The sequence below is a fragment of the Parasteatoda tepidariorum genome, chromosome 9, assembly GCF_043381705.1.
Source record: "Parasteatoda tepidariorum isolate YZ-2023 chromosome 9, CAS_Ptep_4.0, whole genome shotgun sequence".
Taxonomy (NCBI): Eukaryota; Metazoa; Arthropoda; class Arachnida; order Araneae; family Theridiidae; genus Parasteatoda; species Parasteatoda tepidariorum.
In genome coordinates, this window is record NC_092212.1 from 75,744,149 (window position 1) to 75,769,524 (window position 25,376).

At 31.9% G+C, this 25,376-nt stretch overlaps 1 protein-coding gene across 1 annotated transcript in view; it reads right to left on the minus strand.

Annotated features, from left to right (window-relative positions):
• Positions 1-2,439: 2,439 nt before the first annotated feature.
• Positions 2,440-25,376, minus strand: part of LOC107439526 (A disintegrin and metalloproteinase with thrombospondin motifs adt-2) — a 111,344-nt gene continuing 88,407 nt past the window's right edge. Inside the window, exons 10-25 of the mRNA XM_071185863.1 lie at positions 25,118-25,277; positions 23,533-23,634; positions 21,313-21,494; positions 20,709-20,775; positions 20,057-20,177; positions 18,300-18,436; positions 16,476-16,533; positions 16,232-16,382; positions 15,555-15,609; positions 15,349-15,463; positions 12,543-12,700; positions 11,542-11,575; positions 10,084-10,326; positions 8,699-8,825; positions 7,043-7,225; positions 2,440-2,964 (exon numbers count right to left, since the gene is read on the minus strand). Of these exons, the coding sequence (XP_071041964.1) occupies positions 2,952-2,964; positions 7,043-7,225; positions 8,699-8,825; positions 10,084-10,326; positions 11,542-11,575; positions 12,543-12,700; positions 15,349-15,463; positions 15,555-15,609; positions 16,232-16,382; positions 16,476-16,533; positions 18,300-18,436; positions 20,057-20,177; positions 20,709-20,775; positions 21,313-21,494; positions 23,533-23,634; positions 25,118-25,277 (1,906 nt within the window). The 3' untranslated portion in view covers positions 2,440-2,951. The remainder of the gene's footprint in view (positions 2,965-7,042; positions 7,226-8,698; positions 8,826-10,083; positions 10,327-11,541; positions 11,576-12,542; positions 12,701-15,348; positions 15,464-15,554; positions 15,610-16,231; positions 16,383-16,475; positions 16,534-18,299; positions 18,437-20,056; positions 20,178-20,708; positions 20,776-21,312; positions 21,495-23,532; positions 23,635-25,117; positions 25,278-25,376) is intronic.

The window sequence follows — 25,376 nt, forward strand, 5'->3', positions numbered from 1 at the left end:
GTATATTTTTATGTTGTAATTGTATGAGATCAAGTATTAATTGGAGGTATGATTTTTTTAATTTTTTTATAATGACATGCGCACGGGTATCACTCTTCAGTCCTGGGGTCTAAAATCACTCTTGAGAAAGAATCAAGAGACTAAATTTCATCAATTAATATCTCTTTTCCATTTGTTTTTTAAATTAAAGTGCCTTTTTACCTTAAAAATGTTGATTTTTTACAAAAATTTTCTATTTATTTTTCTCCTGAATTTTATACAAATTTTTGCATTTTAATGAAAACATCATTATTTTTTCATAACTATTGCAAATTGATCTACTAATGATCTTGCTCTACGATGGAAAAAAGGCATTGATTGAACTTCAACACCTGCTTGCTTGAACAAAATTTGTACTATTGTTGTATCTAAATTTGTTTAAGTGTTTATTTTCCCCTAACGTTTTAAAATGCTGACCAAAGTTAAGATTATTTATATATATACGTATATATATATGGAAATAAGTAATAAATAATGAAGTAGACTTTTAAATAGCTTCATAAAAAATTAGTGGAATATTATCCATTGATTGGTGTAAAAAGATCTAGGTTAACTATTATTTTTATCTTGTTTGCTGTGAATAAATTAACAAAATTAAAAAAAACTGAACTCAGTGGCACGACAGCCCAAAGAGGGCCAAGGCCTACTGTGCTCATCTCAGTTTTCTTGAACCTGGGATCTGGGGTGCAGGAGCAGGTGGTCAGCCAAACGAGAACTTGAAATTAGAACAAGCTTTAATATTAAATCTTAGGCTTTTTAAATGAGCCTAAACGGTCAAAATCTATCTTCACTATGTGATCTCACTGGTGACCATTCGCCGCTTTGCATTAATTAATGCCTCGAATAAGTTAATTATTACGTTTTCATTGGCTTAAACTGGTGTGGTGCATCATCGTGCATCTTGATTGAAAATTTGCTGTATTGAAATTTTTGCAAAACAGTTGTGAAAACGGTGTACTGTCAATACATCCTTTCCATAAACAGCGGATAATTTTTCTCTTGCTTGAACAGCATTTTTACGTCTTCGTTTCCAAAAAAAAAGTAAAATATGTCTGTTGTTGTTGTTAATTTACGTCGCACTAGAGTTGCACAATGGGCTATTGGCGACGGTCTGGGAAACATCCCGGAGGATGATCCGAAGACATGCCATCACAATTTTGATCCTCTGCGGAGGGGATGCCACCCACGCTTCGGTTGCCCGACGACCTGCGCGCGAGGTCGAGCACTTTACGGTAGCACAGTTTAACGAGGACCAATACCGCACACCCTCGGTCCCTACGCAGACTGATCCAAGTGGGTCACCCACCCGCACACTGACCGCAGCCAGTGGTGCTTGACTTCGGTGATCTGCTGGGAACAAAATATGTCTGAAATTCCATTTTTCAATTTCCGGATTTGAAAGGTAGGCACCATAAACTACTGTGTAGAATAGAATTAATCGACCTTTTTGCTGGAAAGTCTTACTGTTGGCGATCAAAATGGGCTACTGGTGGCGTAGAACTCTCTATCTATGGCAACACTTCGCATGTTTTCACCAGTAGCGTGTGGAGAGTCAAAGAAGAAGGAAGTACAGTACAGAACCCGTTATCCGGAAATCAGAAAACCAAAAAACCGGAACGAAATTCAATAAACTTTCCCGCCATTTTTTAAAAAAAATTATTTTTTTCCTCATAAGATTTTAGGATTTTCTTTCTTTTTTGAAAGATGTTTACCTTACCATCATTTTGGAAATAATCATTAGTGTATTACTTCATTGTTTTTTCTTCTTTTTAAGATTATTTCCAAATATTTTTTTTTAGTTGGGCATAACAATAAAAAAAAGGTTTTTTGTCGCGATTCAGAAAACCGGAAAAATCAGTTATCCGGAATAGCGATGGTCCCGATCGTTCCGGATAATCGGTTCTCTTCTGTACTTTAGTTTTAGTCTTGATTTTCAAATAGGTTAAAAACAGTTAGGAAACATATGGAGCTGAAAACTACGTTAAGCATAGTTCTAAAAGAAAGCGTGGTCTAAGTTAAAAAAAAAATCTTTTTGACAGTTAAGTATGAAAAATATTAGGAAGATCCAAAATATTATAGTACATTCCCATACAACTGAGAAGAGGAGGAGAGGGAACCGGTCTTCTCTACAGATGGCGTAATCGAGTGCTGCGATCGCGATTATCAGCTGTCAAAATGTAAATTGCGTATGCGGCTTGAATATCCCAATATTTCATAATACATTTTATGTATGAGAATGAGTCTAACTGAAAAATTAATACTAAAAGTTATGTCACTATAGTTACAAAAATTAGAAACTACTTTCTCATTGTATAAAAAGATGTAGGCTTCTATCTATAGTTGTAAAGAATTTATTAAGCAATCAAGAGTCTATAACATAATTCATAAAAAAGGATTTTATTTCCAAAAATATTTGATACTGACTGAATGTGTATGTCATATGCAATTTTTTCCCAGCGAAATGATGAAAATTCCGATACAATAAGTTATATTGCGTAAATTCAATTCTCATCAAGGAATTTTACTCATTTCTAAACAACGTTTCTTGTAAAACTACAAAAGTGCAATGGTAATAAATAACGAAAGAACTAACTAATAAAAGTGCAATTTTTTAACTTCACGTTTCAAATAAAGCATACAACATACACAAACAACTGCAAACAATGAGTCAAAAAGACATTTTTTTATTTTCAAACATCTATAATTCGCCTTCATATTTTAATCCTGATTAAATACTTCCGTAAAGTATTTGCTGTAAAGTTATTTTTCTTTCTTTCCAATCATTCACGCGTTCGTAAAGCACACTTCCTTCACAAATATATCACAGATTGAGCTGATTGTTTTCAATTCAGTTGAAATGTTTAATCCAGTTTCGAATTTCTTTGCTAATTTTCAGCTAGGTGATCCATGCGTCAAAGAAAGTTGCTAAAAAAATACAAAATTTAAAACATTTCGTTATATATATATTATAAGTTCAAAATATAGAGAAAACATGGAAAAAATTACAGAATAATGAACTAACCACCTGACTAACTAACCATCTATTATTCTAGATAAGAGCTGTTTATTTTTAGGTCTCCTTTTTTCTTAAACGACACTAAATTTTTTTCTAATAAAATTATAACTCTAAATCGACAAAACACAGCATATGACAAAAAGTAAAAATTAAATAAAATTTTGACAGCAAGTAAAAAGCATAAAAGTAAAAATAAAATTTTAACAGCAATAAGGCTATGAATTAAATCTTTCATGTATACAAATTTAGTTTAATTTAAATTATTATTTATTTAATTATTATTTAACTATTTGTTATTTATTTATAAATTATTAATTATTTGGTTATTAATTAATTTCAATTTTTGAAATAATAATCTAAATTTGAAATTATAATCTTTATTGCATTTTTTAAAATATAATTTATAAAATACAAATTAAATTTTAACAGCATAAAGGTTTTGATTTAAATCTTTTATATTTACAAATTTGGTTATAAATTAATAATTAATTTGAATTATTAATTATTTAATTATTAATTCAAATTAATTATTAATTATTTAATTATTAATTATTCAATTTTAATTATTAATTATTCAATTATTAATTATTTAATTATTAATTCACTTTTTAATTATTCAATTTTTAATTATTTAGTTATTAATTAATTTGAGTTTTTGAAATAATAATCTTTGTTATATTGCCTCTTGGTCTCAGAGAAATTTGGGTAAAGAAAGATGCTGCTGCTGTTTGACTTGCTGTTCGTAAGCTTTTATTTTTACGAAATAATTCTTAACGAAGTGTTTTGCTTACCACCAGGTGTAATTATAGCGATTAATTATAATAATTATGACTACACAATTAATCATATATTAACTAATTTCAAATATGACCACAATAAATGTGATAAAACAATATAATGAATTTACACACCATATGCGCTGTATTGCACCCAATAAGTAAAAGTGCAATGTCGCTTTTATGGAGGCATTGGTCCGTTAAGGGTTAATTCCAACAGGTCTTCAATAAGAAGGTGAAGTGTAAGTTGTTGTTACTCATCCCCCTGGTGTAAAGTTTGTCTATAGAAAGCACTCCCCTCTCCACTAAGTCTAAGGTCGTCTGCTGCAATGGAAACAAGAAATAGCGCTTTTCAAAGAGGGGAGCTTCTCTCTCCTCTAATTCCCTTTCAATCGTCGACCCAATCCAAAACCTGTCTTAAATAGTGTCTTAATAGTTAAACCTCGTAACCATAGCCACCACCACTACTCCAGACGAATGGCTAGGGCATTTCTTTACATAGACAAACTATAAGAAAACCTATTCTCGAAGTTCTGAGAACACTGAAACTGTTGGATTGAAACAATTTTGGTTAACGTATTCCTTCAGCCTCGCAAGATTAGGCTGTATACGGACTGCCGTTTTGACGCCCTTTTTAAAATTAGCCATTTTTTGAACCATATGTTTTTATAATTGTAGTGTACTAATTCCAAAACATTACCTTGACTATTTTTGAGCCAGTTTGAAAATTTCAGTAATCTTTTGATTGAGGCAGGCTATTATACCAGTTCTTTTTGTACTGTGAAACATTTCGTTTCACACTACTGCACAGTAAACATTATCAGAGATATTACTAGATTAAAAATTTCATTCGACTTCAAAAATATACGAATTGGAAATAACAGTTGACACGTTACAAGCGCTCGAATGCAGACTCCCATTTTCAAGACTTATCAAACGTGAATGAGACGAAACAAAGGTGAGTTGAAATATAAAACGGTAAGTTGCCAACGAAAAAAAATGGAAATATAAAGTTGAGAAACAAAACTAGTAAAAGTCGATTCAGTAGTAGCCATAGTAACAGGAAGAAAAAAAAGAACAAGAAAAACCACAGTGGCCGAGAGAGACAAATCAGGCTAAAATGCATTTCCTCGTCGGGCAAGTCTTGAAAATACGTGCCTGTTTTTGACAGCTGAAACATGTTGATTGTTCTATCTAATTTATATATTTCTGAAGCAAAGTAAACCTTTATTCAAGTAATACATTACTGCTTTAATTTCTTGGGATTATTTACTTAATTATTTGAGATAGTAAATAAAATTATTGTTTCTGCACTAACATTGATTTATGAAACTTTTTTTAAAACTTTAACTTACATTTCTATATTTATACTCTAACGGGTAATCAATGAGCAGGTGAAGTTCTAGTTGCGGCGGTAAGGGTAAAACACCAAAACTGCCAGGCGAGTGAGTTAAGGTGGCATATACCAAGAATGCTAAAAATGACCTTTTTCGATATACCTTTTTTCAACCTTTCAAAATATTACGCCAGTTTTTTCCCCACGGAATATTTACCTACACATGTTTACACTGTGATAGCTATTAATACATATCTTTGGCAGAAAAGTTTAAAGAAAATTATGATAGGTAGGTAGGTTCTTTTATTTATGTCACACTAGAGCTGTACAATGGGCTATTGGCGACTGTCTGGGAAACATCTCTGAGGATGATCTGAAGACATGTCATCGCAATTTTGATCCTCTGCAGAGGGGATATTTGACGACCTGCGCGCGAAGTCGGGCATTTTACAGAAGAACAGTTTAACGAGGACCGATACCGGGCACCCTCGGTTCTTATGCAGGCAGATCAAAGTGGTCACCCACCGGCTTACTGACCGCAGCTGGTGATGCTTCACTTCAGTGTTCTACTGGGAACCGTGTCTTCATGATCAGTCCACTACGGGACAAAAATTATGAACTAAGAACTTTTTAAAAAAAGTTTAAATAAAAAATCTTTCATATCTCAAACCGTATTCCTGTTAACGCTGAAACATGATCACAGCATACAACTAATATAATTTTAAATATATCTCCAAAAAATTAAAAAGCGATATCATAAAAAGTTTCTTATAAAAGATACATAAAAAAAGGTCAGTTTTAGTATTATTGATGTAAGCCCTAATGACTCTCCTTAACATATTTGATCATGCAAATTTCTAAAGATGAGGCTTTATAAAAAATCGTTATTACTGGTTGAATAAATACACAATTAGAATATTTGTTTTTCCTTTTATGTAAAATAGTACAATTTTCTTTTATTAACTGCTTCCCTGATTATCCCGAGTAAACTCGGGTATGTATAGATTGCAAATATTCATTATCCCGAGTTAACTCGGTTATGTATAGATTGCAAATATTCATTATCCCGAGTTAACTCGGGTATGCATAGATTGCAAATATTCATTATCCCGAGTTATCTCGGGTATGCATAGATTGCAAATATTCATTATCCCGAGTAAACTCGGGTATGTACAGATTGCAAATATTTATCATCCCGAGTTAACTCGGGTATGTATAGATTGAAAATATTCATTATCCCGAGTTAACTCGGGTATGTATAGATTGCAAATATTCATTATATCGAGTAAACTCGGGCATAGCAGAATTCGTCAATGCGTTTTTACTCGGACGGAAGCAAAACAAAAAACAATGATTATCTGCTGTGACTTGGAAGTTTGCCAATTTTTGTTTGGGAGTTTTGCTGTTTGTGGGACTGCAGACGTGTTTTGTGCAATACGATGGGTGCTGAATTTACACAAAAAAAATAGTAAAAAAAAATGGCGTTTGCAAGCGAAAGTAAAAGTAATGCAGATGATTTTTCAGATTAATGAAAATGTGAACATATACAAAGTCTAATATTTAACTTTTTTCATTTGCCCGAGATAATATTAAACTGATGATAAATTAAATATTTTTTACACATAAAAATATAAAAATTTCAGCTTAGAACTTGTGTATTATGTTTCGTTATAGTTCATGTACGAGTAGTATAGTAGTAGTATGTATAGTTCATGTACGATATAGTTCATCGTATTTATTAATGCAATAAGGAGATACGTTGATTTTTTGTATTTTTTTTTTCAAAAAAAAAGAAAAAAAAAATTGGTAAAGGAAGAGGCTAAAAGAAGAAAATTCAATCTTTGTAAAATGCTCTCGGTTAAAATAGACCATTACTTGTAATCATCACATGGTAGTCCGGAGCAGGGTCTCATCATTTCCGGGTGTGGACCAGGACAAGCTTCATTTTGCACCATCGATAAAATATTCTGAGATATATGTTGGACGCAGACGACGTCTCTCTTTTGAAATCCTGTCCCACATACTGCCGAACAAGGCTCCCAAGATCCTATCTGCCACCTATAACGAAATGGAATGAATTACTTTTGCTGCAAGCTCAAAATGATTAAGAATAAAAACACGAAACTGGAAGTAAATTTATGAAAATAGACTCTTTTCCTATGTTTTGGTGGTGCACAGTTCTGAAAGAATATGACTGTAAGATTCTATGTAAAATCTTAATTATCAGCTGATACTGTACAGCATTATTGTTATTACGCGACTGAAACCGGTTTGTACTTGCTTACGTGCGTGTATCAGTTGGTTAACATTGTAATGCAATACGTTAAAAATAAATACAAATGGGAAGTATGCAAAAAATATCCTGAATAAAAACCCATCACACGTATGTTTAAATATAAAAGTATTGAATATAAACATCTGCAAAACATGCAATTATTAAAACACTATAGTGCGTCTAATAATTTGGTCTAATTATTACAATATATTTAGATAATACCTGATGTAATAAATATTCTATATTTATATAATATCTAATTTATCCAATTGTCAAATTTATATTATATATCATCTAATGTAACCAATTGATTTGAAGTGCAAACCGGTTTTATCCGTGCACAAACAATAAAGCTGTATAGTATCACCTGATAAGTAGATTTTACATAGAATCTTATAGTGCGACAAATAATTCGGCCAGGGATATTGTAAGTGCTCTAATAAAAAAAATAAATAAATTCGTTTCAATTTGGAATTTAAACTGGATGAAATTTATGCATTCGATGGCTATCTACCACTTTAGTTGCAACTAATGATGTAATCATTAAGTGATAAAAAATTAAATTTTAAGATTTAGACAAGTTGCCATTTCTTGTTCGAAATACAGAGAGTTAGACCAACAGCTCCGAGAGGAGAGAAGGCCTGAGCACGGATCAATTCAGCAGTCAGACGCAGCGACTTAAACTGCGCAGTTGGGGGTAATTAGAAAGATTTCGCTACCTTTGGATTACTAAAGGATCAAATATTTTGTTCATGGTAACTCGTGCTGAGGTCTTCTCTCTTCTAGGAGGTATTGGTTGTCGCTTGATGCTTCTGTTTAGGAAGCTTCAGTGGAGCTGCGTGCTTGTGTATTGGATATTTTTGTGATTCAAGAGCGGCTTGTATATGGACAAAATGAGGGCGAGATTTTGGAGATGAGTAATTACTTCTGTTCCCACTGCCCACAATAATTAAAATGGTAACCAAATAGCAATTAAGGTATTGTTATTAATTTTGCTAGCCCTTAAATCTTCAGGTGGGGTTAAAAAAATTGAATCAAATTTATTGAATCCAACTAAGTGATTAAGCCTAAATTTTATGTATATATATATACGTATATAGGAAAAAAATATGTTTATGAAGGACACCGTTGTTCCATCTGTGTCAAAGGGTGAAAACGAGAAAAAAAAGGCACGGACCTGAACGTAAGAGTTTAGTGAAGAAACACAGACGTANAAAAAAAAAAAAAAAAAAAAAAAAAAAAAAAAAAGTGCTTACTTTGCTGTACATGGCTGAGAGTTGCAGGGCCAAATTCCTGTTTCTCCTGGTTTATTTATGTTGGCGCAGAAACCATCATCGACTACAGTACTTCCAGTTTGGCATAAGACAGTAATATTTTTAAAACCTTTAAAAACAAAGAATTATTATTTGGCATAATTGATACCAGTATATGTAAGTGCAAAATTTATTTTTATATAACTTTCTGCAAAATTAAAAGAAAAAGACATGTTTATAATTTTATTTTATCATTACATAATTCATTAAATATTGTAGTGTGTCAGGCGCTAATAAATATTTATTACAGATATAATTTATTAATAAAATTATTATTATAATATAAATAATAAGCGTTAATAAATATTGATAGAATTGAGTAAATATTTATTACAGAAAAGAACAAAATCCTAATCGAAATTTAACGATATCGTGATTGAGAAAAGTGGAACTGGAAACATCTAAACATGTTTGATTGCAGAATGAAACGGAGAAACGGTTATAAGAAACACTTCCAAATTCCACTCAGCAATCAAACTAGTTTCGATGTTTTTAATACGTCTTCTTCTTTAGATTCTCATCCTGATTTCTTATCCTCGCGTAACATAGCGCACACTCACGTGAGTTGAGCTGCTCTACAGAGTTACAGCAGAACAATGAATGTGAAAGTGCAAAATTTCTCTTATAGAATGATTTCTCATCCTCGCGAAACATAACGCACACTCACGTGAGTTGAGCTGCTCTACAGAGTTACAGCAGAACAATGAACGTGAAAGTGCACAATTTCTCTTATAGGATGATTTCTCATCCTCGTGTAACATAGCGCACACTCACGTGAGTTGAGCTGCTCTACAGAGTTACAGCAGAACAATGAACGTGAAAGTGCAAAATTTATTTTTTAGAATGATTTCTCATCCTCGCGTAACATAGCTCACACTCACGTGAGTTGAACTGCTCTACATAGTTACAGCAAAACAATGAACGTGAAAGTGCAAAATTTCTCTTATAGGATGATTTCTCATCCTCGTGTAACATAGCGCACACTCACGTGAGTTGAACTGCTCTACAGAGTAACAGCAGAACAATGAATGTGGAAGTGCAAAATTTCTCTTATTGAATGATTTCTCATCCTCGCGAAACATAGTGCACACTCACGTGAGTTGAGCTGCTCTACAGAGTTACACAGCAGAACAATGAATGTGGAAGTGCAAAATTTCTCTTATAGAATGATTTCTCATCCTCGCGAAACATAGCGCAAACTCACGTGAGTTGAGCTGCTCTACAGAGTTACCGCGCACACTCACGTAAGTTGAGCTGCTCTACAGGGTTACAACAGAACAATGAACGCTGAAGATAAAAAACGTGAGTGCTACGCGAGAGTTTATTACCTCCACCACATGGTGAGCTGCATTCAGACATTTCCACTACCCATCCATAGACAAGTTTGGTGGTGCTGGTTCTCCATTGTTTCTTGTTGGCGTACACTTTATTAGACCCATGCATGGAGGCGTACCATTTCTTGTAAGCGATGAGATGGTTGTTATTTATGCCATTCATTACGTGATTGCTACCTGAGGTGTCGCGTCTGATTCGGCTCAGATATCTTCGAATATCATACATTGGAGTGTTTTCTATGCATGAAAGAGAAAAAATTAGATATGGACAAGTATTTGAAATTTTATATCCTGAAAACAAGATTTAGAGTTGTAAATTAAGCTGTTTAAACTAGAGTAAGTTTTAATTCTTAAGAACTTATATTAACCACATTAATAGTTACAACTAAAGAAGTCACTCTCCAAAGAATGTATTAATTTCATCAAGTTTAACCTTCTCCTTACGGCTAGTACATTAACTGAACCAGAATGAGCTTCATAATACTAAGCGCAGTAAGAGAAAGGTAAAATTCCAAATTAAGATAACTATTTTTTAATTAGAGCACTTATTATCTTTCAAAACTGTGCGTCACCAAAACATTGAAAAGAGAGTGTAATTATAAATTTACCATCATTTTCGTGTTTTTAAATTTCCTCATTTTGAGCTTGCTTTTGCACCAAAACAATTAATTCCATTTAGGGATCTTGGGAGACTAGTTCGGCAGTACGTGAGACAGGATTAAAAAAAAAAAATCCCTGAGAGTTTGTGTATAATGGATGCAAGTTGAACTCAAGTTAACGTTGAACCAAAGTATATATTACGCCCAAAATAAACTATGTTTAAAATAATTATTATAAAGAAATATAGTGACAATAAAAGTAATAAAAAACACATAAAAATCCAAAATTTTTATCAAGCAGTATTGCTTTTATATGTTAAAATTTCCCAGTATGTTGGACAACGGTAAATCGTTTATCAGATGTAACTTTCGTTTCACATGTTTACGGAATAAAATAACTCCATCTGCAGAAAATAAACGTTCACAAAACTCAGAGATAAACTACTTCAAAAAAGTCTTAAAATTGAAAAAAAGATTATTTTTTTTAAAATACGGATTTCGAAAGAATACTGTTACTTTTTTTATTCTACATATCATTTTTTAAAAATAAATAAATAAATGCACCTGATTTAAAACACTATCTGCCTACCTGTGTATACGCTATAATATATTTTATATGTTATACACGTTTAATATATTATACATTGCCGGGAAAGCCTGGATTAAGATCCATGAAAACCTTATTTGCATTGTTCATTATTTCTCTTGATATAAAGTTTTTTGTAGTATTATCGCAGTTATATAACCGTTACTGGATTAAGATCCATGAAAACCTTGTTTGCATTGCTCATTATTTCGCTTGGTAGTAAATATTTAAGAGAGAATAAAAACAAGCCAATGCATGAATACTAACCTGTCGATGCCGGAATGCCATCATCATTGAAATGCTGTAAAAAAATTATTTAACGAATTATTTTAAGACAACCATTAATTTGATAGAGTAATATCACCATCTCATAAAATTATTTCCAGAGGAATCAAGCTATCTTTATATAAGTTTAGTTACAGTGCGTTAGCCTATAAGTTCCATAAGTACAGTTTAAAAGAAAACTTTAAGCATATGGGGTAAAATCATTTTGTACTAATTAGTATTTTAAAATTAGAATAGCTATGATTATTATTGATAAATTAGAATAGCTGGATGAATAAAACTATTTCTAAGTTTAATTACAGTACGTTACTTTATAAGTTCTATAAGTTTAGTAGATATTAGAGAGCTAGGCGCAAATGGGTGAAAATTACGATGCACTAGTTATTAAATTTTATAAATTAAACAACTATGATTATTATTGATAAATTAGAATAGCTGGATGAATTAAGCTATCTCTTAATAAGTTTAGTTACAGTACGTTAGCTAAGTTCTGTAAGTTTAGTTTATTAAAACGCTAGGCACAAATGAGTTAAAATTACGCTGCACCAGTTATTAATTTTAATAAATTAAAATAACTATGATTATTTTTGATAAATTAGAACAGCTGGGTAAATTAAGCTATCTCTCTATAAGTTCTGTAAGTTTAGTTTAAGAGAAGGCTAGTTACAATAGGCTAAAATCACTCCGAACTAGTAATTTAAGGTTTATAAATGAGAATAACTACGATTATCATTGAAGAATAAGAATATCTGGATGGAATTAAACTATCGCTAAATAAGTTAAGTCACAGTACGTTAGTTTATAAGATCTATAAGTTTAGTTTAAAAGAACGCTAGAGTCACGCAAGGCACATTATTAGCAAAATCACGTTGCACTAATAGCTCATGAATTAGAATAGCTGTGATTTCAAACATGCATAAAAACATAAATAATTAGGAAAGAGGAGATAAGTAAAACAATGTAAATGAAAATCAGCATTATACCAAACAGCGGCCATTTAAGCAGTAGCCCCTTGTCCGGTGATCAGGACTGCAATCGGTTCCGAAAGGAAATTTCCCGTCCTCATAAACATCCATTTGGTAATGAGTATCTTGCCACACTCTATCTTGGCATGCAACAATGCAGGCGGAATGGGGATTACCTGCAAATATTTAGAGACATTGTTTAAAAACCGAGATTTACAATTAAAATTTTAAAGTTATGTCTTTCTAAAAAAAAAGGTGCTTATTCACATTTTCACGTTTACTTTTCTGGTAAATTTAAAATATCATCGCAAATTGTTTTTCTCCTAACCTTTACCCTAACGCTCAGATTAAAAATTTACATACATCGAAGCGTATAAAGAGTAGAAACTAGTAAAAAAAAAATAATTCGAGCTTGTTTTAGGGAATAAAAAAAAGTAAAATATTTACGATATAAGGGATAGTATAAGAAAAAGTAAAATATCTACGATATAAGTAGGTATTTTTACTTCCGATATTATGCAGTTTCTCTTGCTAACTTTCTGGGCATTTGAGTAAAATGTAGCTGTATGTACAGATTATGATGTTTAAGCTTCATGGATTAAAATAGCAATTGATGTTTAGGCATTGTGGCATCCCTACACAAGAATGCTGCTATTCGTCTTAATGTGCTGTCTTCCTTAAAGTTTTTGAAGAAGAAAATATCATCAAAATTGGACGGAAAGGCATCTTTTGACTTTCTCATGAAAGTTAACGTTTTGGCAATATGTTGGTACAGTCTGTCAATGCTGAGATCCCTGCAAATGTCGCTATTCCTGAATTACCAACTGGTTTTTGTCTACTTTCTGGGGATGTCAATTATCTGCGATTAATCAACATACGTAACAAAGTAATCAACACACATGCATCAACATACGTAACATAGCTACGATTAATCAACATTCTCAGAGTGTTGGTTAAGGCCAGGTGGTATGCCTGAAATAACGGCATTCACAGGGACCTCAGCATAGACAGACTTGATTAACAAACTGCGAAATTTAACTTCAATGCTTTTGAGAAAGCCAGAAGATGCCATGCTACTCATTTGATGTCGTTTTTCTCTTTGAAAAGTTTAAAGAAGAAGAATAGCAGCCTTCTTAAACTTTTTTGAGAAAGTCATAAAATACCATCCCATCCATTTTGATGATGATTTTCTCCTAGTAAACTTTAAAGAAGACAGCACAATAAGACCAATAGCAGCATTCTTATTTAACATTTTTGAGAAAGTCATAAAATACCATGCCGCCATTTTGATGATGTTTTTCTCTTTATTAACTTAAAAGAAGATAGCATAATTCGACACAATGTCTGAACATCAATAGGTAACTTATTCCAGAAAGCTAAAGCACCATCATCTGTACATACAACTACATTTTACTCATCCGCATTGCACAGCTGTAAATATCGCGCATCATCACCAGTGCCTTATAAAGTAATGTACAATAAAGCTCTTTCCCCATAAAAAGTCCTTCCGGCCACTAATCATCACAATGGCCTCAGGCGCCTATCAAAAATATGAAGATGTAGAAAGACTATATAGAGATAAATAGTTTACAATTGAAAATGGTTATAGCTTTATTTACCTTTTTGGAAAGCCAAGTAAAAATGAAATGGTTTACTATCAGTTTTTAACTTCACCCGTCTTATTTTTAGACCCGGATTTCGACACCCATTTTACGATAGTGAAAAATAGTGGTCGCGCATTTATGATTAAAATATGTGGTTATTTATTTATCTAATTAGCTACCAGTTTAGCTTAAAAAAGTCAAAAGTAAACATTGTCAGTGCTACTAAAATTGATTGGCTTAGCTCATTCAAGGTAACAATAAAATCATTTTTGGATATGCCGTTGTCCGTGGCAACTCTGGGATTGGCATAAAAGCCCCGCTCGCATCCAAATGAGGCCATCCTCAGTGGTAGACGGATCAGGGGTTAGAGTCCCCCTGCCGTAGGGTTAACCGTGGGAGGATTTCGCGATTTTCCTTTCCATATAACGCAAATGCAGGTTAGTTTCGTCAAAAAGTTCTCTACGAAGGCAAATTTCTCTCAATATTTGATCCAAGAGTTTCCTTGTCTTCTGGATTGGGTTCAAAATTACGAGACTATGGAGTTGAACATTGGTAATCGTAAACTCAGAATTAGGTCGGGTGTTCTATGCCGGTAATAAAATAAAAACCCCATACATAAGACAGTAGTACCAACTTTACTATCTACATCATTTGATATAGGTTGAAGGTGAACATTTTTAAAATGAGAAGTAGTTAGTCAAGAGATTTAAATATTATTTATGTGGAGCTTAATAGTGGTACTAGTTTTATGCTGCATTTATGAAATGTTATCTATGTATAGCTTTAATAGTGGTACTAGCTTTATGCTGAATTTATGAAATGTTATCTATGTATAGCTTTAATAGAGGTACTAGCTTTTTGTTGAATTTATGAAATGTTATCTATGTATAGCTTTAATAGAGGTACTAGCTTTATGCTGAATTTATGAAATGTTATCTATGTATAGCTTTAATAGTGGTACTAGCTTTATGCTGAATTTATGGAATGTTATCTATGTATAGCTTTAATAGAGGTGCTAGCTTTTTGTTGAATTTATGAAATGTTATCTATGTATAGCTTTAATAGTGGTACTAGCTTTATGCTGAATTTATGGAATGTTATCTATGTACAGATTTAATAGTGGTAGTAGCTTTACGCTGAATTTAAGAAATGTTATCTATGTATAGCTTTAAAAAGTGGTACTAGACTTATGCTGAATTAAAATTTCGATCAAGACTTGCCGGGTTGTGGTGGTAGTTGTCTTCCTTTCCCGCTGAGTACAGTTGGATATTTTACTCGGTATCTTTGACATACTTCATTGGCATACTGATCTACAGATTTAGGTGTACCACATGTCTGCAAAAGAGAATATTATTAATAAATAGAGGTACTGTTTTTTTAAATTTAATTTCGAATTTCGTACTATATCACAATATCAAGATCATACCGTTAAGGGAGCGTCACATAGCTGGAAAGTGTCTCGTTGACCAGGACAACCAGTACTGAAAAGAGGTTTCAAACAACTATTTGTCACAAAAATCTGGTTTAAAAATAAGACAGTCGTGTTCAAGTATGTGTTAAAATTTTGCTGTGATTGTTAAAGGAGTTTTAATTTAGGGTTAAATATTTTTTTTACAGTAGCTTAGTAAAGGTAACATTAGACTATTTTTGAAATATTTTTCTGCTTGAACAATGAAACGTTATTGTTTGAAAGGTACCAAAATATTTTTGATTTTATTTTCAATGTCCACCTGTGTTAAGATTTTGCCAATTCAGGCATTTACAGGGCAGATTTTCAAGATATGAAATATGAGAATATGAACATATGTAAATGTAAATATGAACATATGAACTGCTTAAATTTTTAAATAATCAAGTAATTTTTTTAAATTTATTTTAAGATTTTTTTTCAAAGGTGAGAACATATACGTATAAACAACTTTCGATAACAATCTAAGCTCTTCAGATATAAAAGTGATTTGCAAGATTTTTTCAGTGTTAGATTCGATATTTATTTTTCAACATGTGTGATTAAAATATTTTAGATTAAAATAAGATTCATTTTCAAAAGTATTAATCATTTTACGCCATTCAATTTTTGTAAGTGCAAGTGCAACTACTTACACTGAATTGCATTCTCTAGACACCAATTGGAATCCTTTTCCTTTAGCCATACAAGAAGGTCTACACTGGCTTACTTTGTGCCATGGGCCCCAACCAGATTCAGATAGAGATGGTTGAGGACCCGGGGATAAAGCAGAGGCACCTGATACAGCTAAAATGATACAAAAAAAGAAGCATTGATTTCTTAATGGATCAGACTTTGTATTAAATATGATATTTTAATGAGTTAGATGTTAAATCTTACTTGAAGAGCATCTCAAGTCGTTAGCGCTGTCCGTGCTGTAGCCGTTACAATCGAAAGGCTAAAAATACATGAAAATTATAGCGGCTACAATCAAAAGGCGGTTACAATATATGAAAATTATAGCCATTTCAATCAAATGGCTAAAAACATATGACAACTATAGCCATTACAATGAAAAGGCTAAAAATATATGCAAATTACAGCCATTACAATAAAATGGCTGAAAATATATGACAATTATAGCCGTTACAATCAAATGGCTAAAAATGTATGACAATTATAGCCGTTACATTCAAATGGCTAACACTATTTGAAAATTATTATGAAAATTATAACCGTTAGAATTAAATGACTAAAATTATATAAAATCAGTAGGAAAATTTTGACTGTTACAATCAAATGGCTAAACATGTATGAAAATTATAACCGTTGCAATCAAATGGCTAAAATATATAAAGATTATAACCGATATAATCAAATGGCTAATGAAACAAGAACAAATAGTTATAAATAAATAAAAGGCTAAGTCAGGATTGCAGAAAAAGTGAGTTTTTTTCAAATATAGTAACCATGGTCCCTGTTTTAACAATATATCTATAAACAACTAAAACTAAATTTTATTACAATCTTCACTTCTTATGAAATGCAGTGCGTTTGAGCTAAGAAATAATATTTTTTATTTCCTTTATTGAAAACAAAATTATTTCTTTGAAAATATCGCCTCACACAATAAGCAGCTATAAACTTTCTATCTGGAAGTCGGAAAGGAAAGGTGCAATGTCCGAAATATTTGTTACGTCCAATTTGAAAATTAATTTAATAATTGATATATTAATATCCAATTTGAGTAGATTGGGAAGAACACACCAGTGTTGGGAATACCGGGCGGATGTGGGGATAATAACTGGTATTCTCCATCCTGGTGTTTTTTAAGATTAAAAATCTTCGTTTGTAATATACTTGAACGATATTTCCTACACTGATATTTTTTTTAAAATTAAGTACCATTACCCATTTTATACTTGCTTTGCATTCCCTTCTCTGACAATTTCTTAAAGTGCCATTACCCGGTATTCCCTACACAGTTGTTTTTCATTATCTATCCGAATTGGATATTAAAATATCGAATAAACATTGAAGTATCGAATAAATATTGAAATATCGAATAAATATTTAAATATCAATGAATAGATTAAGATCAAATCGGACATAACAAATATTTCATACATTCACCAAAACGATTACGTCATTGTTAACATTCACCGGTGACTCACATTCTGCAGATTTCGGTCTTTTTCAGTACCATAATATATATATATATATATATAAGTATATNATTCGAAATGGGGCCCCGCGTACCTAGGGCCCCGCGTACGCTTAATCCGGCCCTGTATACATTGCACACCACAAAGAAAATGTTAAGCATTTCATAAGAAAAGAATGCGTTAAACATTTTAAAATGCTATAATAATTGCTTACTTTTAAATCGATATTACGAATTCAGTTTAAATTAAAATTTGAATTAAAAAGATAGAAAAACGAAGAAAATTAATTAATTTTATTAACTGTGCATAAGCTGTATATAGAACTCATAAAATAAGTTAAAATATTGAGAAAATATGGAAAATAATAAATCACAAGAGAAGAAGAAAAATTAATAAAATAAACTATTTTTAAAAATAATTTTATTTTAATAATTTTTCTTCTTCTCTTGTCATTAATCTTTATTATTTTCTTCGTTTGCCAATCTTTTCCTTCTATCCTTCTTGCCTTTATTGTATATATATAGATATATAATGTATACTTCAGATTTTGTTTACTTACCTGACATTCGCCTTTCACGCAATACATATTTTGATTATTATAACCTCTCCAACAAGGAGTGCCATCAGGTATTGTCCATCCTTGAGTCATATAACCTCCTCCTCGTTTGTGACACCAGACGTAACAGGAGTGTGAATCTGGAAACAAAAATTACCTTAAATGTCTCTTATATGTTATGTATATTTATTACAGTAACTTTAATTGTTTTAAATGTCTCTTATGAATTACTTTCAATGCCTCTTATGTTATGTATATTTATTACAGTAACTTTAATTGCTTTAAATGTCTCTTATGAATTACTTTCAATGTCTCTTATGTTATGTAATTTTATTAAAGTAACTTTAATTGTTTTAAATGTCTCTTATGAATTACTTTCAATGTCTCTTATGTTATGCATATTTATTACAGTAACTTTAATTGTTTTAACTGTCTCTTATGAATTACTTTCAATGTCACTCATGTTATGTATATTTATTTCAGTTTTTAAACTATGCAGGGTTTCCTATAATCCACTAAAAAAATAATTTAATTGCAATATAATAGTAGATAAAAATAGTAATAATAGTAAATAATGTAAAATAAAGTTAGTAATATAATAGTAAAATAATGCATAGTAAACGTGTCTTCAAACTAGGCATGTATTTTCTGAGTGGATTGAATGTTTTTCGCCCGTAGAAGACAAGTTTCAATTAAATGTAATTGTGTCACCAAATTATTTTGGTAATCAAGAACGTTTTACGTTTAAAAATGACTTCTACAAAGATAATTTGAGTGAAATTTAATCTAAGAGTTCTTCTATATTAGTTCGAAATTACACACAACTCCGTTAAGTCCGTTCAATTACAACTCTGTTAAAAATTGACTGTACAACGGTGGTGATAAAATGAAATAAAACTATAAGTAAATAACTTTTACAATAATTCTACAGAAATCTTCTAGCTCTAAAGGATTATTGAAAAGTCTAAATCTGATACAACAATAAGCACAAAGAATAATTTAGTTCTTCTGAATATCTTACTTTCTTAACTAGGGAATTGACGAACAAATAAGAATTAGAAACAACTAACTGTACCTGTGAACCCGTTTAGTTTTTGTGAATATCTTACTTCCTGGAGTGAGGAATTGGCAAACAAATAAGGTCAAGAAACAACTGTATCTATGAAGCTGTTTAGTTTTTGTAACGACTTTATCGACAAACAAATAAGCACTAGGAGCAACTGTATCTATGAAACTGTTTACTTTTTGTGAATATCTTACTTTCTTGACTGAAAAATCGACAAACAAATAAGCACTGGAACAACTGTTTCTCTGAACCTCTAGTGTTTTTATGAATATCTAACTTTCTTTCATGGGGAATTGACAACAAATAAGAACTGGGAACAATCATATTTATGAAACTGTTTAGGTTTTGTGAATATCTTATTTTCTGGATTGGGAAATTGGCAAACAAATAAGCACTCGAAACAACTGCATCTATGAAATTGTTTAGTTTTTGTGAATATCTTACTTTCTTGACTGAAAAATTGACAAACAAATAAGCACTGGAACAATTGTTTCTCTGAACCTGTAGTGTTTTGATGAATATCTCACTTTCTTTCATTAGGAATTGACAACAAATAAGAACTGGGAACAATCGTATCTATGAAACTGTTTAGTTTTTGGGAATATCTTACTTTCTGGATTGGAAAATTGGCAAACAAATAAGCACTAGAAACAACTGTATCTATGAACCTGTTTAGTTTTTGTGAATATCTTACTTTCTTGACTGGGGAATTGAGTTCCTGTGATTTCCAAAGTGTTGTCTCTGGTTGACGCTTGACGACAAGTGTCACTAATGAATTCATCCAGCATAAGTTTTCTGGTCGATAAAGCACATATCTGAAAGGAAAAGAAATCAAATTGAAATTAAAATATAAATTGACTTTAAATATTAATGCCATGTCTAATGACACGATAGTCAGATGCAGTTGCACTGCGCTTAACTCATGATTCACAACGGCAGTGTTTCATTAAGAAGGAATTTATGTATAACAAACAATTTGTATTAAATAAGATTGAATTTAAGATGGAATGCTAATGGATGGAAGATTGAATTGCTAATGGTAAGATGGAATGCTCAATGTTGGAATACTAAGAGGGAATGTTCAATATTAGAATGTCAGGAGGGAATGTCTTTTTAATAAAAATTTCATTACAGATGTATATGTCAGGCACCATTTATAGAGGATTTGTTCACCTCAATGTGACGCATTTAATTCCAATTCAATTTTAAATGGCAATTTTTTTCTGAACTATCTAACTGTAAGTTAATTTCGCTTAATTAATCCAATTAGTATAAATGTCATTTAATTAATTTCCAAAATATTAATTAATTCAATAACGAGAGAATATAAGTTAACGTAAACTTACTCTTGTTGCATCACAAGTAAGCACTCGTCTGTCTTTACCAACACAAAATCTGCCGCCATTTTGAGGCCTGTAAAGAATTTAGGGTTTGTATTAAACTAAAATTATGATATGAATTAGAATGATAAGGTATTTTAAAATTATAAACACTTAACAAACTTCATGAATACTTTGAGTTCCTAATTTTTAAGCAATTTTAATTGTTATACTTTTTAATTAGTTAGTTAAACTCATAAAAATTTCGCTGAACATAACGATTAACATTTAGAGGAAATTCAAAACATTCATAAATTTTATATCTGAAAAAGTACTACTTAACTGTTTATGATAAAAAATGCTACATATATTACATATGTGGCTTAAAAGTACATTTTCCTACGTCTTTCAATTACATTTCCAGAGCATGTTTATTAGAGCATGTTGTAAGTAAATTGTATGCAGATCTAACCTATTATATTTCAATTATATATAAAATCTACTTATGTATTATTGACTATAAGCTCACTCCAGCGTAGGCTATATGCATGCATTAACTTACTATATGATACTATATTTAAAGTCAACACGCAGTTTACTAAAACATAGTTAAATGATAGAATACTCTTACCGTGGATTGTCACATCTTCTAGTGGATACCATTATTCCAACAGCAGGTGCAGATCCTCTGGCTACGCAATCTGATGTGCACGGACTATAGGAGGACCAAGCACTCCATCCCCCATCAATCACGCCACTTCTCAATGTACCAGGAGATCTCTGAATGTGTACACACATGCCACCTTGACACACCTGTTGATATACAAGAAACATATTCCTTGAGACTTTATTCAAGAACAACCAAAGTCACAATATCTAAACATTGAGTTATACTTTATCATAATTCATACAATTTATTGGAAATATTCCTTGCTAAGGATTTGACCGTAGTATAGCTCTCATGTGTCCTCTCGTTAGTTCTGCGCAGTGCAGTTACTACAAAACACACTCGGACCTCCATTGTTAAATCATGCGAGATACGAATCATGCGAAATCTCTCTATTTTTTTTCAACTAATGTAATTAAGGCCGAGATGGCCTGGTTGGTAGGGCACTGGGCTCATGTCCAAGAGTTCGTGGGTTCTATCCCCGTGAGACACGTTAAATCTGTCCAGATGCAAAGTCCTCCATGCTCCCATCACAATTCAATACCTCTGGGGGTACTGATCCAGGAGTTTCCTTGTCCTTTGGATTGGTTCAAAATTACAAGGTTACGGAGTTGAACTTTACTAGTCGTAAACTCAAAATTGTGTTGGCTATTCAACGACGGATATTATTAAAACTAAAGTAATTTGATTTGAGCCATGCTGACATTGGGGATAGAGTGTTTGCCTCTCAATGAGGCGAACCGGGTTCGAATCGCAGCAATGTCTCGTGGTTTCTCTCTCCAAGTAACGTAAATGCGGGTTAGTTTTATAAAAAAAAAGTCCTCTCCGAAGGCAAAATTTCTCCCAATACTTGATCTTGGAGTTCCCTTGCCTTCTGGATTGGGTTCAAAATTACATAGTTACGGAGTTGAACACTGGTAGTTTTAAAATCTGAATTGGATCAGCTGTCCTACGACTGTTGTAGAATAAAATTAAAAAATAAAATAATTTTTTTTATCCCCTTAATGTTTGATTTTTGTTACGATTAATGATTAGGGACATACTTTGCTTAACATACAAAATTCCGGAGGATAATAACAATGATTGTTTTTGGACTAAAGGCCAGTGATAAAAACCAGCCTCTGAGCTAATATCATGGAATGATCAGTGCCATAAACATATGTGATTTGCTTAGAAACAGAATTTAAACATTACATAAAACATGTCTTTAACATTACATAAACATCTCTTTAATTTTTAAAATAAAACCTTAAGGAGAAAATTAAAAAAAGCTATATACTGTGTACAAAATAAAAATAATGTAAATATCCTGAATAACTTTTGATTTAATGATCAGATTTTCACATACTAGGGTTCAGTCTTAATGATTCAAGAGTGCAACTAAAAATATGTTATTTAATTAATACAAACGCTGTTTTAAATTGCGAAATTTCACAAAAAGGAACTTTCTCCGAGACAAATGTTGTGACGGATTGAAAAACGTTGTATATTTAAAATTTGATTCCTCAAGATATTGATATAGTTAAAATTTTGTATTTTGTCAGTTAAAATAACTTTATGTATAATAATAGAAAAATTGGTGTACCTTAAAATTTAAAATTCTTTCGACGAATTTTAAATAAAATAATGAAAATCAATAAAGAATTATCAAAAATTATTTATTGCATGAAATTGTCTTCGGATAAATTAATTTTATAAATGTGTGCAAAATTTTTGAATTTTATAAAAAAAGCCCCAGAAATACGACGAAAAACGCAAAGTATACTTTCAAATTTTCGACCGCCGCGCTGATCAAATTAATGGCACCTTAGTTCCTAGATTGCAACTATTTTCCCATATTTTGAGGGTCAAAAATGTTTATGCAGAGAACGTACGTTTGCGTGTTTGATTTTATAACTTTAAATATCGACAGCATAAATTAATGTGCGCATTTAAGGTGAGGCTCTCGAACCATTAAGATTAAGTCCGAGAACATAAAAATCCGTAACTCCGGGATTAGATCAAAAGTTATTCAGAGTGTTCACTTTTTCGTTCTGCGCACTGTTCTTCGGATAACTTGTATAAAGCGCAGCTTTGAGAACATAATGGATATCACTATACGAAATATTTCCTGATTAGTGTGGTGCTTAGAGAACAGCACTCATTATTCAGTTTACTTTAACAATTACCATCTTTAAAACTTACTTTATCTCTACCACAACTTGTTCCCTCTAGAGCAGGATGGGCAGCGAATGATACACCTTTGCTTCCATATCCTGTGTCACATCTCAACATTCTGCATATTTCCTGGAAAATAAATAAATTATAATGGTTACCCAAACGAAAAGTAGACAAGAAATACAGTAACGATTGCAGCGCCACCATTCATGATTATAGAGGAAGGAAATTTTTTAGTAATAAGGAAATTTTTACTTTTGAGAACTTGAGAGAAGTCATAAACCTCAGGGCAGCTTATTTTTTGTAGCAACGCAAGTTTTCTGAATAAAACAATATTTAATTCTCTTTTCACTCCAATTCCATTCAAGTTACCAGAAAGAGCCACCTTAAAGATAAAATTTCAAGATGGACGGGAAAAAGGCCATTTACGGCCTCAGGTATCCAGATAAATTTTGATGATTATAAGAACGAACAGAAGAACGTGAAGTCGTACGGCTTTCAGAAGCAGAAAGTTCCTTTACTTAACCTAAGGATTGCATCGATGATACAAGTCACAACACATCGGTTACCCCATACTATTTCATCAACAGCAGCATGGGATATTTTTTATTATTCCTTGTTCTATTCTGAGTAGTAGCCGTTAATGACTTCCACCTTTTCAAAATTTATTCACAATCGCTTATATTCCAGACAGTGTTCGCCAACAGCAGCAAAAGATTCAATGGAGATTATAGTGTTCGTTTGTAATGTCCTGAATCTTATCAGATCCGTTATTGATGTCCACCATATAAAAAAAAATTTACACACCATTTTTTCACAGCCGTTTATTCCAGACAGTGTTTGCCAACAGCAGTAAGGGATTCAATAGACATTATGCCGTTCATTTGTAATGTCCTGAGACTTAGGAGATCCGTTATTGATCCATCCAACATTTAAAAAAACTCTTACATACCATTTGTTCATAATTTTTTATTCCAGACAGTGTCCGCCAACAGCAGCAAAGAATTCAATGGAGATTATGACGCTCATCCGTAATGCCCTGAGTCTTGGCAGATCCGTTAGTGATCCATCAATCATTTAAAAAACTTTTACATATCATTTGTTCATAATCGTTCCAGACAGTGCTCGCCAACAGCAGCAATGACTTTATTGGACATTATAGTGTTCGCTTGTCTTGTCCTGGATCTTGACAGATCCGATATTGATGTACACCATTTACGAAAACTTTTACATCATTTGTTCTCAGTCGTATATTCCAGACAGTGTTTGAGACAGTGAGTAAATAGTTAATAAATGGCATGGCCCTTACCTTCAGGTACTAAAATTATGCTATTTCGCTAAGTTTCATTCGAAAGCATGCGTTTTAGCATGAATCAACATTAAGTTTAAATGGAACTGATTATTCAGTTATACGCTATGAATGGTGCATTTCAATAGTCTTAATGATAAATCTAAAGAGTGGGGAATCTAGTGCATTTTTGACATTAAAACATTCTTCATTTTGTCAACACCCATAAATATAACTTTGCCTTATTCCTCATAAGTTTTAAACACCATGAAAATAAATAAATCAATTAAACTATATACAAAAAAAAATTTAACATGTTCTTACCTCCGCTGTTTGAAGATTAGATCGTCGACTACCGTCACCGTAACGAAGAGAACACTGGTAATCAGCATCATACACTTGTCCTGGTAACTTGTCTGGGGGAGGTTCCAATAGATCTGTTGTATATGGACTAGGCGCAAGAAGGCAGCTCGCTTGCTGAGATCTATTTTGCATAATAGTACAATACGTTAATTTCTTAAAAATGCATAAATATGTAAAATTAAGGCTGAAACTTTTTTCCTACATAATATATATATATATA